General features: G+C 40.5%; 1 protein-coding gene across 4 annotated transcripts in view; it reads left to right on the top strand.

Moving 5' to 3' along the window:
• Window positions 1-17,780, top strand: part of LOC139550838 (receptor-type tyrosine-protein phosphatase N2-like) — a 144,659-nt gene that overhangs the window by 13,609 nt on the left and 113,270 nt on the right. For 3 of the 4 annotated variants that reach the window (XM_071362035.1, XM_071362034.1, XM_071362036.1), the window contains one exon: window positions 10,142-10,261. In XM_071362035.1, coding sequence (XP_071218136.1) covers window positions 10,142-10,261 — 120 coding nt within the window. Of the gene's footprint in view, window positions 1-10,141; window positions 10,262-15,922; window positions 16,274-17,780 lie in introns of those variants that run through there. The other variant, XM_071362037.1, reaches the window with a different exon arrangement.

Here is a 17,780-nt window from a genome sequence, read left to right as displayed (position 1 = left end):
CTAATCTCATTCTGATAGGAATATAATAATACCTTGTGCTATGGGGGAAAATCATATTCATAGATAAACAATTTTTGGCCCAGCTCAGCTAAGCTCTCAGTCTGTGTTTTGTCTGAGCTGGTTGCCGCCTGAGTATGGCCTGATTTAACAGGCCATATGTCATAGGAACACTCTCCTAAGACAGGGATTCAAGTGCAAACTGTATGATGGGCTTTATGGATAGACACTATGTCCAGGAGCTCCATCTGTCCAGTTCAGCTGCTCCAGTCTAGAACATATGGGAGAATCCCAACCTTGAGGTGAACACGCCTTCATGAATGTTGTTCTTCCCATAGATTCACTAGAATGGACATAGCCCCTCAGACTATCATTTGATGGTTCTACCTCTCTTGACCTGATTACACATGTTTTTGAGGGATTATTATAAACCGTTCATGTTTTTTCCTCACGGATATTTGATTCATTTGATCTAACTGATGACATAGTAGGCATGCCAGGGACATGAGGGAGGTATGTTGCATGACAGGGGTTGCTGTTCACACCCCTTATAACTCAGTCACACTTACCAACCGATGAGTAACCAATAGCACACAAGTGGTTCTACACACCACAGCAACACATTGTCCATATTTAAGGTGTTTTTTTCACCAGTAACCAATCTACAATGTATTGGTGTTGTGAGATAAATTGAGCCACAAAGCTTTATTTTATGTGAAAGAAATTGCATATATTAGGCCTGATATGGTATGTATTTTTACAGCACTCCTAATGGCTAAATACTGTTATATCCTTCAGACAAAAAAAACGATCAACGTAGATTGACGTGCTGCCTAGCAACAGACTGAAAGTTCTACTATGCCAGCCAGTCTGACGCTTTCTCTCTTTGACTACCTGTTAGAAACTGTTACTACAAGTGCCAGCTGAGCTGAGGTTAGGCTAACACTTGGACCACGCTGTGTAAAAGATACAGTGAGTGAGCACCACCACCTCAGCCTTGGTCTTTCTCTCTGTGGTGTGCCAGGCAGTGTTAATGACAGTGTTGTCAAATTACCCCGTGATACTGTCACTTACCAGGCAGAAAAATGAGACACAATGAGGGGGCTAATAGGTGATGGGTAACAGCATCAACAGCCCCTCTCCTGCTGTTTTTGACTGTTTCTTTGCCTCCCTACAACTCTCTGTTTGTGCCCAAATACAAAAATCACTGTTAACATGTGAACACTGTGTTGATAGAGTAACATGGTTACTACACAGGTATAAGAGCAAAATGGGACAGTTGAAAGTGTTACTGTAAAATGTCACCTAATTTGGTTATTATGTGAAACAATAGTGAGGGGAAACAAGCTACTGTAATTCTGGTGTTACTTCGAAGTAGTTTGGTACTGAACTAAAGTAGCCGCAAGTCATCTCATCGATCAAAGACACAGTAATCAGAGACACTGACAGCTCCCTGCTTTCTGCTCTCTCTCTCCGTGTGCAAAATGAATCCTTTTTTACTCAGAACATCAGCTTCTGATGTAGTTTCCTGGATCCTGCGATAGAGAGGCGTATTCGTGTTCACTGGAGGAGGGTACCTGGCTTTTAATATTCTAGAACATATCTCAAATGGCACCCTATTCCCAGCCCTATAGGGCCCTGGTCAAAAGTAGTGCACTATAAATGGAATAGAGTACCATTTGGGACACGGCTCAGGTCTGATCTGGAGCACAAAGGAAAGGGCAGTCTGGATGATCGTCGGCGGTGGAGAGGCTCAGTTTGATCAGTTGTCTGAGGATGAGCAGTCCTGAATTTAGACCAGGATGACCAAGTGCTCTGTGACATTATAGGCACATCTCATGATTTTCAATTACCTGGCATCAGTAGCATGGAGCCCAGTAGCCTGCACATAAAGATAAGGTCTGAATCTCAAATAGCCCTATGGGCCCTGGTCAAAATTAGTACAATAGTGCAATATATGGAATAGGGTGCCATTTGGAATGTATAGAATGGTAAGGAAGGGTCTGCAGTCAATTGTTCTACATACTGTCCCCTTGTGGTCACTCCCATGTATTGTACGTCATACCCAAGATGATAGAGTTGAGGGTATTGCAGCTTTTCAGTAGCCTGTATTACCAATGTTGTCCCTACAGCTGAATGGCAGGGTGTCGATCTAGGTGTTGGAGCGAGGTCAGGTCGGGGGGAAATAAGCTGTGGAAAATCAACATAGGCAGTGTAAAGTGTGCACTATGCACACCCTTTTGCTTAACCCAGTTTCACTTTGATGTAGTAGGTGTGACGTTGCTATCAGATAACATATCTGAAGTGCATATTAATGATGATAGATCATTTTTAAGTTAGAGTGTATCCAAGTGATGTAACATGATAGAATTCTGTCTGTAATGAATATCATAACTTTAAAAGTATATTTATAACAGTATATTCCTATTACAGTGTATTTGACTAGTTGACAACATATTTTGTTAGATATTGTTTTAATGTAATCCACCATTATTTTGACTTTTCATGGCTTCTTTTGGACGGTATGCTTCTTTTGTTAATTCGGTGTGTTGTTAAACTTTGGCTGTTGTCAAAAACACTGTAGCCTATAGCGAACCATTTCTTCTAGTGCAAGTTTAACAGCTTCCTGAATGTTTTCTGTTGATCTGTGAGGCTTGAAATGGATTAATCACATCCTTCCCCCAGTGGCGTGATTACCCATGGAGGTGATGGATAGTATTTGTATTGCCAGTTTGCTAAAGAGTTGTGCATGAGTAAACCCACGGTTGTTCTAATGCTTTCAGATGGGAGACTAGCAATTTGTGGAAGCCAATTAATCTTGCTTTGAGCTTTTGGTTTGTTTGCAAGACTCACTGGGTCCTGCTGTTTTATTTGCTCAATATTTCTTTGCTTGACTAGGATTCTCAGAAACGTGCACACTGGCACACACTCATGGTTTATATTTCATGTTTGTCTCACTTGCAATATTTCATTGCTGCTTGGAAAAGGGATATGTGAAACAGGATACAGTATATGAATAAGGTGATCTGTGCTATTTGAATGGAAAATGGATATTAATATTTATAAAATGACTGAAATCTACTCATCAGCAAGTCATGTCAAACAAGTCATTTGCCGCAATGGAAAATCCATAGTACTTTCTAGGCCAGTGGTTCCAAAACTGTGGGGTCGGGAGGGGGGGGGCGGGGTGGGGTATCTCAGTTCAGCTTTCAATTTACTCTTGAATGTTGTAATAGTAGAATGCACAAGGTGCAATTTCTAAATTGGGTAGCGCATTACCAATTTTGCTCTTGTCATGTCAGTCATTGCATACCTTAGAGAGCTGTTTGTAACTTGTCAGAAATGTCCAGATCAACTAGCCCATGTCAGCTAAATCGTTTTAGCTGGGTGCGGGATGTTCCCCAATGCTGGAAGGGGGGCCTGAGTTAAAAAGTTTGCGAACACATGCTCAAGGACACCAGCAGGCCCTAATAAAGTTCCCTTGAATGGTCAGTCAGTCGCCACCTAGTGGTGCAATTACAGTACTGTTTCATACATTTACCGCAAAAAAAGTCAAGAACGACAGACATGCTTTACTGAATCTGAATGATTGCTACATGATTAGTTGATGTATACATGTATACAATGATATTGAAAATGTGCTGGATATGTCTAGATTATTCTCCTCTGATTTCCCCGTAAATGTTCATCAGTTTCCTAGTCTGTATTGTGTAATGTGTGATTTATAATTAAATACTGGTAGTACAGAATGCTTCCTCAGCCTGTCTTTATTCCAATCACCCTCTGTGTGCTCAACAGTGAAATTGAAACATTCCTTCCTTGATACAGGAACGCCTGTAGTCAATAAGTATACACTTTCTTATACTTTTCTTGTGGACATATCAGAAGTGTACTTGGTGCTTTATTACATTGTTTATGGAGTAATTTTGTAAAATTCCAGTGCAGAATAGATTCTGATTAAATCAATTAAGATGTTGCTGTAATTAATACTGTTTACTTTTTGTACAAAGCGGAGAAAGCCTTGGTAAATTCATGCTGTCTTGGAATAAGTTTGAAAGAGGTCAGAGAACTGGCAGTGTGGTGCCAGGACAACAACCTCTCCCTCAATGTGAGCAAGATTAAGGAGCTGATTGTGGACTACAGGAAAAGGCGGGCCGAGCATGCCCCCATTAACATTGACAGGGTTGTAGTGGAGCGGGTCGAGAGTTTCAAGTTCCTTGTTGTCCACATCACCAACGAACTATCATGGTCCAAACTCACCAAGACAGTCGTGAAGAGGGCACAACAAAACCTTTTCCCCCTCAGGAGACTGAAAAGATTTGGCATGGGTCCCCAGATCCTCAAAAAGTTCTACAGCTGCACCATCGAGAGCATCCTGACCAGTTGCATCACCGCCTGGTATGGCAACTGCTCGGCATCTGACCGTAAGGCGCTACAGAGGGTAGTGCGTACGGCCCAGTACCCTCCTGCCATCCAGGACCAATATAATAGGCGTATCAGAGGAAAGCCTATAACATTGTCAGAGACTCCAGTCACCCAAGTCATAGACTGTTTTCTCTACTACCGCACGGCAAGTGGTGCCGGAGCCCCAAGTCTTTGACCAAAAGGCTCCTTAACAGCTTCTACCCCCAAGCCTTTAGACTGCTGTACAATTAATCAATGGCCACCGGACTATTTACATTGACCCCCCCCCCCCCCCCATTTGTTTTGTACACTGCTGCTACTCGCTATTTATTATCTATCCATAATCACTTCACCCCTACCTACATGTACAAATTACCTCTAACCTGTACCCCCACACACTGACTCGGTACCGGTGCCCCCTGTATATAGCCTCGTTATTGTTAAGTTATTGTGTTACTTTTTATTTTAACATTTCTTTTACTTTAGTTTATTTGGTAAATATTTTCTAAAACTCTTCTTGAACTGTACTGTTGGTTAAGGGCTTGTAAGTAAGCATTTCCCGGTAAGGTCTACACTTGTTGTATTCGGCGCATGTGGCAACGTTTGATTTGAGTATTAACAACAGTTGAGGTCTTGTGTGGTATAATATATTCATACTGTAGTTATTTAATTTGGACCTATACATTAGGTCTCTCTGTTGAAGGCTCCTGTAGTTTTGCCCTCTTTGTAAAAACATGGTGTTGAATGAGACATTTATTTATGCTTGGCTCACCTAAGAAGCAAAGGTACATTTACATAAAATGTTCAATACATCAAGCGGGGTCACACGCACGCAGACACGCACACACGCTCGCACTGTATTCTATCTTACCAATAGAGAACCGTAGACAACAGATGTTCCACAATTTAGCACCAATGTATGATCATTTCCAATATAAAACCATTAAGATTCTGCTAGTACAAGCACATACTGTGATTTCCTCCAAAGTGCCTGATGTTGGCTAGGTGAATCTAACCCCCTCTCATTAAGACAACAGACACCAGGTGCTTTTTGAGACGAGCAGGCGAAGAGGCATCGGATGCCTGTTGAAAACTTGCTGGAGCACCACACAAACAAAAGAGGATGCTCTAATCTGTTCCAGCTCCTACTCTGATTAGCAAAAGGGGAGTAGGGGACAAACACTCAACTGGCATCACCATGGCAACAGGTGTAACAGGGGAATGGATATAAATTGGCCCATTACCCAGCTGTGTCCTAACAGGTCTTCATCCAACATGTCACGGACAGATTCAGATTGCTGTGTGACTCCTCCCAGCTAGTAGGTTTTGGTCTCTGATAAGACAGACAGCCTGTTTGTTTGTCTCTAGCAGCTAAAAATGTAGCAACTCTTACTGATTCAATAAATAAATAGCAGTTTTAAAAAAAAATACAGTACATAAGCTATATTGAGAAAAGAACAATCATGTTTGATTCTGGCCCTCCAGCTTCCTGAAATGGTGGAGTGTCATGGCCAGCTCTGTGGTAAATATGGTTGAGGATGCTCCGCTTATTAAAGGGGAAATTGTAATGGACCACAGACGTGATGCTTTATATGTGGCACGGAAAGCTTTCCATCAACTGAAATCATCATCATCTGTTTAGTCTAAAACATTTGTTTAATGAGATCTAGCATATCTCTATACTATATCTAGCATATCTCTATACTATATCTACCATATCTCTATACTATATCTACCATATCTCTGTACTATATCTACCATATCTCTATACTATATCTACTGTATCTCTATACTATACCTACCATATCTCTATACTATATCTACTATATCTCTGTACTATATCTACTATATCTCTATACTATATCTACCGTATCTCTATACTATATCTACCATATCTCTATACTATATCTACTGTATCTCTATACTATATCTACCATATCTCTATACTATATCTACTGTATCTCTATACTATATCTACTGTATCTCTATACTATATCTACCGTATCTCTACAATTTAACTACCATATCTCTTCCATATAACTACCATATCTCTATACTATATCTACTATATCTCTATACTATATCTACTATATCTCTATACTATATCTACCATATCTCTATACTATATCTACCATATCTCTACCCTTTAACTACCATATCTCTACCCTTTAACTACCATATCTCTATACTATATCTACCATATCTCTATACTATATCTACCATATCTCTATACTATATCTACCGTATCTCTATACTATATCTACCATATCTCTACACTTTAACTACCATATCTCTTCCATATAACTACCATATCTCTATACTATATCTACTATATCTCTATACTATATCTACTATATCTCTATACTATATCTACCATATCTCTATACTATATCTACCATATCTCTACCCTTTAACTACCATATCTCTACCCTTTAACTACCATATCTCTATACTATATCTACCATATCTCTATACTATATCTACCATATCTCTATACTATATCTACCGTATCTCTATACTATATCTACCATATCTCTACACTTTAACTACCATATCTCTTCCATATAACTACCATATCCCTATACTATATCTACTATATCTCTATACTATATCTACTATATCTCTATACTATATCTACCGTATCTCTATACTATATCTACCATATCTCTACCCTTTAACTACCATATCTCTACCCTTTAACTACCATATCTCTATACTATATCTACCATATCTCTATACTATATCTACCGTATCTCTATACTATATCTACCATATCTCTACACTTTAACTACCATATCTCTTCCATATAACTACCATATCCCTATACTATATCTACTATATCTCTATACTATATCTACTATATCTCTATACTATATCTACCGTATCTCTATATTATATCTACCATATCTCTACACTTTAACTACCATATCTCTTCCATATAACTACCATATCTCTATACTATATCTACTATATCTCTATACTATATCTACTATATCTCTATACTATATCTACCATATCTCTATACTATATCTACTATATCTCTACACTTTAACTACCATATCTCTCCCATATAACTACCATATCTCTATACTATATCTACCATATCTCTATACTATATCTACCATATCTCTACACTTTAACTACCATATCTCTATACTATATCTACCATATCGCTATACTATATCTACCATATAGTCTCCCGGGTGGCGCAGTGGTCTAGGGCACTGCATCGCAGTGCTAGCTGCGCCACCAGAGTCTCTGGGTTCGCGCCCAGGCTGGGCTGGGTACGCGCCCAGGCTCTGTCGCAGCCGGCCGCAACCGGAAGATCTGTGGGGCGACGCACAATTGGCATAGCGTCGTCCGGGTTAGGGAGGGTTTGGCCGGTAGGGAGGGTTTGGCCGGTAGGGATATCCTTGTCTCAGTATGTAATAAAATGTATGCACTCTACTGTAAGTCGCTCTGGATAAGAGCGTCTGCTAAATGACTAAAATGTAAATGTAAATATCTCTACACTTTAACTACCATATCTCTCCCATATAACTACCATACAGCCTAATGGACTGGACCCCTCCTGGGGGCCAGACAGAGCTTGGCCAGAACCCCACAGACACCAAGATCGATTACTGTGGCATCCCATGGCACAATCGGACACTTGCGGCATCCCAAATGACACCCTATTCCCTATATAGTGCACCTCTTTTGTCCAGAGCCTGTTGGCTTATAGGGAATAGAGTGCCATTTGGGTCACAAGCTGGATAGGCAATACACGTCATCCTGCTCTGGCAGGCAGCAGCTAGCAGCAGCATGGCCCCGTGACTCATAGCCTCCCACTCAGAGAACCTTTTATTAGCTTAAGCATCACTCACAGCTGATTAGCTGCATCCACTGATGCTGTGCATTGGCTGTGATCTGACTGTCACACACTGGAGAAAGAGCTGAGGTGTAGTGCAATGCGGAGGAGATATGTTATAGGATAAATGTTATATTTAGGCTTGAAGTATTTTCTTGTTTTTTGTATGAGACAATCAGAATTCAGAAATCTATGCACTTATCCAATTAATTTATAGGTTTACCCTTATTTATATTTTTGGTGATATCGTATAAAGATGGATTGGGGAAGTTGCTTCCTGTTGATTTGATTGAATATGGGAGTTGTTTAGAGTTACTCCAGCTGTACAGACCAGTGTAGCACAGCAGAACATGGCCACCTGGCCACTTCCAAGCAGGGATAATACATCAGTCAGAATCAAACAAGGCATTTTTAAACTCCAGCGAGCATCTCCTCAATCATAATGCAAACCACTCCCATGAAAATGGCCTTTAAATTCTCATTTGCTGTAATCCACGCCGTAAATCAAGTTGAAGTAAGGGGGCTCTGGCTCTGATTAACAGCCCCATGTACAGGGGCCAAGATAGATGAGAAAGAAGCTGTTTCGGACTTAAATCTGCATTGCTATAATTACGAGTAATAATTCAAATGTTGCCTTGAACTTCACCACAGTACAGCAAGAGGACAATATGAAAAGAAAGAATCCAAAGACACAAGCCGGATACAACTGATGCTTTACGGAATGGCATTTGATAGGATATGGTATATTATACTATACCTCCATGTTGTGGGACTATAGATTAGATTGATTTATGATTATAAACATAACAATCATATTTCTGGTCATACATAAGCAAAAACATACATTACACAATATTGGCAATACGTACAATACAAAAACATGTGTCATTGCAAAAGTAAAAGTGATAAATGCATAGGTTAATGCATAGGTTACTGTCTCTTATCTCTCATGTTTCCCATTATAGAAACTGAGATGGTGACAGAGAGTGAATGGTTGTTACAGGCAGTAGAGAGACCGATTGGACACCATATAGCTAGGTCCCAGGCCACTCTGTTTCCTCATAAATGTAGCTCCTCCTCCTGTCTGTTTGATTGCGGTGGTTACAATGGGGGGTGTTCTTAAAAGAAAAAGGCTGGGCTGTTTCCATAACCAACATGGACCATTGCCAACATGTTTGCATGGCATCATTTGAATTGGATCTCACTCAACGATGGGAGTGATTTGTGAACCAAAAACAATGAGCATAATGAATTCATACATTTGGCAATGTAATGTTACTCTACTGTCTTTCACATTATGCTGTTGTGCAGTAATTGGCAAAGGTTGCTTCCCAAAATGGCAGCCATAGGGCTTGTGTCAAAAGTAGTGCACAAGGGAATAGGGTGCCATGTGGGACGTATTCACACTTTTATAAGTGCTGGCTTTCTATTCTTGTCTACATAGTGGGTAGATGAAATATGAATCCTGCTGTATGTGCTCCTCAGAGTGCGTCACCCCAGAGCCCATTGGACACAGCGTAGTGCTCATGGCCGCTGATATGTAGATAAGAAGAGCCTTCATTGATAACGTCTCTCTATTGATGAGCCAGTGCTTATCACCATGCTGATAGCATCATGTCTAAAGTGAGAAGCATTAGCTCCCATTGAAGAATATCTAAATCTCTGGCAAAAGCTGCGCTCACTGGGTTGGTACTGAAGGGAGAGTGTGGTGCTTCATAAAAATAGCAGTTTTTTTTATACATACTTAAAACTCATAATAATGAATTGTATCAAAGTCCTTCTGTTGGTCTCTAATGTTATTCCTGTTTGAAGTCCCTGGAATGGGGAATCTGTATGGCAGAGTTTAGTACCATACAGTATGTTCCTGACTCTCTGGCCTCCTTTCCGCAGATGGAATGTTCGGGAGGTGTCACTCCACGCCAGTTCCGGTGACAGAGGTGTACACCTATGATGTATCTCTGTCTGTGGTTCAGCGCTTCAGGACACTACTGCAGAAACTCTCCCACAGAGGTACGTAACATACTGCACACCAACGCTACCACTACTGCCTCTGCTGCGGGGTACGCCAAGGTGACGCACCATTTGGACGGTTCGAAGAGTGGAACAAGTCTAGACAGAGCTCATAAAACACAAGTTAATTCCCAAAAACGACACATTTGTAGGAAGTTTTTGACACTTGTTGTCAGGCATACTGATCAAGGATCATCAACTCCAATTTCCACTTTTACACCAGCGATACCACTTACTACTGCTGCCGTCACTGTCTGCCACAGCCCCCCTGAGGCATCCTCAGAGACCCAGCCACCCGCCTGGTGGGGAAATGTCAGCAACGCATAATTAATATACTTGCTTCAGTCACTTCTAATACTACACTAGGCTTATATTTTTTCAACAATAACAATTTTCACTTCTAAACTTCTTTCACTACCATAAATATAATTTTTAAGATCGATGAACAAATACATACATTTTCAAATGCTACGACAAGAACACTTGAACTATTCCTCATACAGTGGAAGTCGGAAGTTTACATACACTTAGGTTGGAGTCATTGAAACAAGTTTTTCAACCACTCCACAAATGTCTTGTTAACAAACTATACTTTTGACAAGTCGGTTAGGACATCTACTTTATGCATGACACAAGTAGTTTTTCCAACAATTGTTTACAGACTATTTCATTTATAATTCACTGTATCACAATTCCAGTGGGTCAGACGTTTACATAGACTAAGTTGACTGTGCCTCTAAACAGCTTGGAAAATTCCAGAAAATGATGTCATAGCTTTAGAAGCTTCTGATAGGCTAATTGACATAATTTGAGTCAATTGGAGGTGTACCTGTGGATGTATTTCAAGGCCTACCTTCAAACTCAGTTCCTCTTTGCTTGACATAATGTGAAAATCAAAAGAAATCAGCCAAGACCTCAGAAAAAAAATTGTAGACCTCCACAAGTCTGGTTCATCCTTGGGAGCAATTTCCAAACACCTGTAGGTACCACGTTCATCTGTTCAAACAATAGTACGCAAGTATAAACACCATGGGACCACGCAGCCGTCATACCGCTCAGGAAGGAGACGCGTTCTGTCTCCTAGAGATGAACATACTTTGGTGCTTAATGTGCAAATCAATCCCAGAACAACAGCAAAGGACCTTGTGAAGATGCTGGAGTATACAGGTACAAAAGTATCTATATCCACAGTAAAATGAGTCCTATATTGACATAACCCGAAAGGCCGCTCAGCAAGGAAGAAGCCACTGCTCCAAAACCGCCATAAAAAAGCCAGACTACTGTTTACAACTGCACATGGGGACAAAGATGGTACTTTTTGGAGAAATGTCCTCTGGTCTGATGAAACAAAAATAGAACTGTTTGGCCATAATGACCATCGTTATGTTTGGAGGAAAAAGGGGGAGGCTTGCAAGTCGAAGAACACCATCCCAACCGTGAAGCACGGGGGGTGGCAGCATCATGTTGTGGGGGTGCTTTTCTGCAAGAGGGACTGGTGCACTACACAAAATAGATGGCATCATGAGGCAGGAAAAGTATGTGGATATATTGAAGCAACATCTCAAGACATCAGTCAGGAAGTTAAAGCTTGGTCGCAAATGGGTCTTCCAAATGAACATATCAACAAGCATACTTCCAAAGGTGTGGCAAAATGGCTTAAGGACAACAAAGTCAAGGTATTGGAGTGGCCATCACAAAGCCCTGACCTCAATCCTATAGAAAATTTGTGGGCAGAACTGAAAAAGCGGTTGCAAGCATTGAGGCCTACAAACCTGACTCAGTTACACCAGCTCTGTCAGGAGGCATGGGCCAAAAGTCACCCAACTTATTGTGGGAAGCTTGTGGAAGGCTACCCGAAACATTTGACCCAAGTTAAACAATTTAAAGGCAATGCTACCAAATACTAATTGAGTGTATGTAAACTTCTGACCCACTGGGAATGTGATGAAAGAAATACAAGCTGAAATAAATCATTCTCTCTACTATTATTCTGACATTTCACTTAAAATAAAGTGGTGATCCTAGCTGACCTAAGACAGGGGATTTTTACTAGGATTAAATGTCAGGAATTGTGAAAAACTGAGTTTAAATGTATTTGGTTAAGGTATATGTAAACTTCCGACTTCAACTGTATGTTCAGATAACACGGCTCTGTATGTATGAAGACAGTTTTTGCATGTATGAAGACATGGTGCCATTGACTGTTAATAACAGATATTAATTTGGTAATTGCTGTGTGTTTTTCTCTAAATTCCCTCTGGTCTCCAGTCTCTGTGGAATGACAGCTTGTTTGCTGAGGTGGTTTTTGTCACTTATCCAGAGCCACTTACAGGAGCACTTAGGGTTAAGTTCCTTGCTCAAGGGCACATCGACGGATATTTCACCTCGTCGGCTCAGGGATTTGAACCAGCAAACTTTCGGTTACTGGCCAAACATTCTTAACTGCTACTTGCTGCCCCAATACAGAGAGAATGTGCCCCAAACTGCACCCTATTTCCTATTTAGTACTGTACTTCTGACTCATTGTTAGTGTGAATCTCTTCAGCACAGAGGTCCGTACAGTACGCCAACGCTACAGCTGCTGCCTTCACTGTCTGTCTTAGAGTCATCCTCAGCGCCCCAGCCTACTGCTACTGGGGAAATGTCAGCTATGCATAATTAGAATGGTATATTCCTATATTCCTGTTGAATCTGATTGTTTTGTTCCCCTTCCCTCACATAGACCTACTGTTTGCAGGGTTTTCCCTCACATAGACCTACTGTTTGCAGGGTTTTCCCTCACATAGACCTACTGTTTGCAGGGTTTTCCCTCACATAGACATATTGTTTGTGGGGTTTTCCCTCACATAGACCTACTGTTTGCAGGGTTTTCCCTCACATAGACCTACTGTTTGTGGGGTTTTCCCTCACATAGACCTACTGTTTGTGGGGTTTTCCCTCACATAGACCTACTGTTTGCAGGGTTTTCCCTCACATAGACCCACTGTTTGCAGGGTTTTCCCTCACATAGACCTACTGTTTGTGGGGTTTTCCCTCACATAGACCTACTGTTTGCAGGGTTTTCCCTCACATAGACCTACTGTTTGCAGGGTTTTCCCTCACATAGACCCACTGTTTGTGGGGTTTTCCCTCACATAGACCCACTGTTTGTGGGGTTTTCCCTCACATAGACCTACTGTTTGCGGGGTTTTCCCTCACATAGACATACTGTTTGTGGGGTTTTCCCTCACATAGACCTACTGTTTGCAGGGTTTTCCCTCACACTGTTTGTGGGGTTTTCCCTCACATAGACCCACTGTTTGTGGGGTTTTCCCTCACATAGACCTACTGTTTGTGGGGTTTTCCCTCACATAGACCTACTGTTTGTGGGGTTTTCCCTCACATAGACCTACTGTTTGCGGGGTTTTCCCTCACATAGACCTACTGTTTGTGGGGTTTTCCCTCACATAGACCTACTGTTTGCGGGGTTTTCCCTCACATAGACCCACTGTTTGTGGGGTTTTCCCTCACATAGACCTACTGTTTGTGGGGTTTTCCCTCACATAGACCTACTGTTTGTGGGGTTTTCCCTCACATAGACCTACTGTTTGTGGGGTTTTCCCTCACATAGACCTACTGTTTGCAGGGTTTTCCCTCACCTAGACCCACTGTTTGTGGGGTTTTCCCTCACATAGACCTACTGTTTGTGTGGTTTTCCCTCACATAGACCTACTGTTTGTGGGGTATTGTGTGGATCTTATCACGTACATTTGTAGATCTTTCAGCATAACCTAAAAATCCATTCAGTGACCGTTATGCCAAAGATATTGTATAAAGTTACACTGGCAATAGATGTCAATGTTCTTCAGTACTGTATGTGCTAAAATCAGTGGTGTAAAGTACTTAAGAAAATATACTGGGGTATCTGTACTTTACTATTTATAATGTTTGACTACTTTTACTTTTACCTCACTACATTCCTATTGAAAATTATGTACATTTTACATTTTCCCTGACACCCAAAAGTACTTGTTACATTTTGAATGTTTAGCAGGACAGGAAAATTGTCTAATTCACACACTTATCAAGAGAACATCGCTGGTCATCCCTACTGTACTGCCTCTGATCAGGCTGACCCACCAAACACATGCTTTGTTTGGAGCATGCCACTGGCTGTCTGTAAATAAATACAAATATTTAAAATGGTCCTGCCTGGTTTGCTTCATATAGGGAATTTGAAAAGATGTATACTTTTGCTTTTACATTTGATGCTTAAGTACATTTTTGCAATTACATTTACTTTTGATACTTTAGTATATTTAAAACCAAATACTTTTACTCAAGTAGCATTTCACTGGGTGACTTTCACTTTTACTTGAGTCATTTTCTATTAAGATATCTTTACTTTTACTAAAGTATGACAATTGGGTACTTTTTCCACCAATGGCTAAAATGCCATGAACGTTCTGCCCCATACTGTGCATGGCATATAGTGCTGTACTGACCATAAATAACCACCAGAGGGCGACTTATGCCTGTGTATAGTCCGTCCTCCAACAGCAACCTGTTGTTGATTATAAAGAGTACAAATGGGAGAAATGTTGTAAAAAGAGAAAAATTACAGAAATGGTGAAAGACAATACTTTTGAAGTTAAATCCTATATTACACAATCATCAAGTCATCATGTTTCATATACTGAGCTATTGAACAATAATGATTGTTGGTTGAATCAATTTGCCTAGTGGCATAGAGTTGAGCAGACAAATGTTTAGAATTTCCACACATGGGGATTTTTTGTTGTTGCAGGGACTGACATTTTTTGGGGCCTTTTATAAATGTATTTCATGCCATTCTAAGTGATTTACATGATAGAAGACATTAGCAGAATATTTTTTAATGCCACACAAATGCCCAAATGCAGGCTACTGTGCAATTTTGGACAATCATTTGAACAATCATTTGTTCATACCATTAGTGTTATTTTATATCACTGTTATTATTGTAGGCTTATTTGATCATCTAAACCAGTTCTTTAAATATGATAAATGTGTTTTTGTTTCATTCTGTTTAGACATTTTGTTGGTTAAATTAAGTTCGATATGTATTTCTAATGGTGTACTCCTAATTTAGTTTAAGATACGTTATAAGTAAAATAAATATCATTAACCTATTGCTGTCATTTATTGGATTTAAACCAGTTCTCACGTGTTTCATTTCATTCTGTTGAGCCATTTTCTTTGTCCAAATTAAGTTTCAACTGTAATGTTGTGTTGGCCGTGATATAATATCCTGCTCGTATTTTCCCTATAAACAATGGCTTGACTTACTTATTACCCTGATAATGTTTGGACATTTTTGTGAAGGTTTGGTGGTGTGTGGCTATTAGCATATTATACTGCAGGCCTGTGATATGAAGGCAGTGCGCACCGGCGCTCCAACTGACTCTGACATTTGAACTTGAGGTGAGGAAGAATGATTTAGGCCTACCAGAGTTACTCCTATAATCTAACAATATATTTCTTATCTTTAAAAAAAATATTCAGTTTTTATTTTTTTTGCCTACTTCTGTATGGCTATATTCCTATCTGTAGACCAATAGTAGCCTATCTGACAAGTATAAAGAAATGAATGTTGGTGTCGTAGCATGCCGCCGGCATATCTCTCCCGCTCACTCTCTCGGGCCTAAGCTTTTCTTCCTTTATATTCCGTTTTTAAATATTAATATCACACAGTGGACACCTAAGCCTATAGGCCCATGCATGCAATGTCCTAATGCATTTGGTGCTCAAATCTCTGACAGCTGAACCATGAGGTGGACAATTATTGTTTTAGGAAATTAAAAATCAAGAAAACAATAGGCTATAACGTTTTGCATAGGCTACACATCAAAACACGGGGAATAGTATTTTTGTAATTTGTTATAGGCTGTTTTTAAAGACATGTAAATGTGCTTCATTTGGCCGATATCGCTTGTCTGTTGATGGCGCTGGCTGCGTGGATGGACACCCTGATGGATTACGCATATTGAACCGGTAGGCCTACATTTCTTAAAATTCTGATACAGTAAAATCTTCCCTGTCACTTTTCCGGGGCCAAATTTTCCCAACAGAAACCCAGACATATAGTATACAGTGCCTTTGGAAAGTATTCAGACCCCTTGACTTTTTCCACATTTTGTTACGTTACAGCCTTATTCTAAAATGGATTAAATAAAAATAAAAATCCCTAATCAATCTACACACAATACCCAATAATGACAAAGTGAAAACAGGTTTTTTGAACTTTTTGCAAATGTATATACAGTACCAGTCAAAAGGTGGACACACCTACTCATTCAAGTGTTTTTCTTTATTTTTCTATTTTCTACATTGTAGATTAATAGTGAAGACTTCAACTCTATGAAATAACACATATCGAATCATGTAGTAACCAAAAAAGTGTTAAACAAATCATAAAATATTTTATACTTGAGATTCTTCAAAATAGCCACAGTTTGCCTTGACAGCTTTGCACACTCTTGGCATTCTCTCAGCCAGCTTCATGAGGTAGTCACCTGGAATGCATTTCAATTAACAGGTGTGCCTTGTTAAAAGTTAATTTGTGGAATTTCTTTCCTTCTTAATGCGTTTGAGACAATTAGTTGTGTTGTGACAAGGTGTCACACCCTGATATGTTTCACCTGTCCTTGTGATTGTCTCCACCCCCCTCCAGGTGTCGCCCATCTTCCCCATTATCCCCTGTGTATTTATACCTGTGTTCTCTGTTTGTTCGTTGCCAGTTTGTCTTGTAAGTCAACCAGTGTTTTTGTTATCAGCTCCTGCTTTTCGCAGTCTCTCTTTTTCTCGCCCTCCTGGTTTTGACCCTTGCCTCTACTGACTCTGAGCCGGCCTGCCTGACCACTCTGCCTGACCCTGACCCTGAGCCTGCCTGTCGACCTGTACCTTTGCCCCACCTCTGGAATGTTGACCACTGCCTACCCTGACCCTGAGCCTGCCTGCCATCCAGTACCGTTGCCCAACCTCTGGTTTACTGACCCCTGCCAGCCTTGACCTGTCTATTGCCTGTCCCTGTTGGAATATTAAACCATTGTCAGTTCGACGTGTCTGCATCTGGGTCTTACCTTGATTCCTGATACAAGGTAGGGGGGGTATACAGAAGATAGCCCTATTTGGTAAAATACCAAGTTCATATTATGGCAAGAACAGCTCAAATAAGCAAAGAGAAACGATAGTCCATCATTACTTTAAGACATGAAAGCAGTCAAAACGTTTCTTCAAGTGCAGTCGCAAAAACCATCAAGCGCTATGATGAAACTGGCTCTTGTGAGGACCGCCACAGGAATGGAAGACCCAGAGTTACCTCTGCTGCAGAGGATAAGTTCATTTGAGCTACCAGCCTCAGAAATTGCAGCCAAAATAAATGCTTCACAGCGTTCAAGTAACAGACACATCTCAACATCAACTGTTCACAGGAGACTGCATGAATCAGGTCTTCATGGTCGATTTGCTGCAAAGAAACCACTACTAAAGGACATCAATA

This window comes from Salvelinus alpinus, chromosome 23, assembly GCF_045679555.1.
Source record: "Salvelinus alpinus chromosome 23, SLU_Salpinus.1, whole genome shotgun sequence".
Classification (NCBI taxonomy): domain Eukaryota; kingdom Metazoa; phylum Chordata; class Actinopteri; order Salmoniformes; family Salmonidae; genus Salvelinus; species Salvelinus alpinus.
Note: the sequence above shows the minus strand (reverse complement) of the source record. Positions and strands in the feature narration are given on the sequence as shown.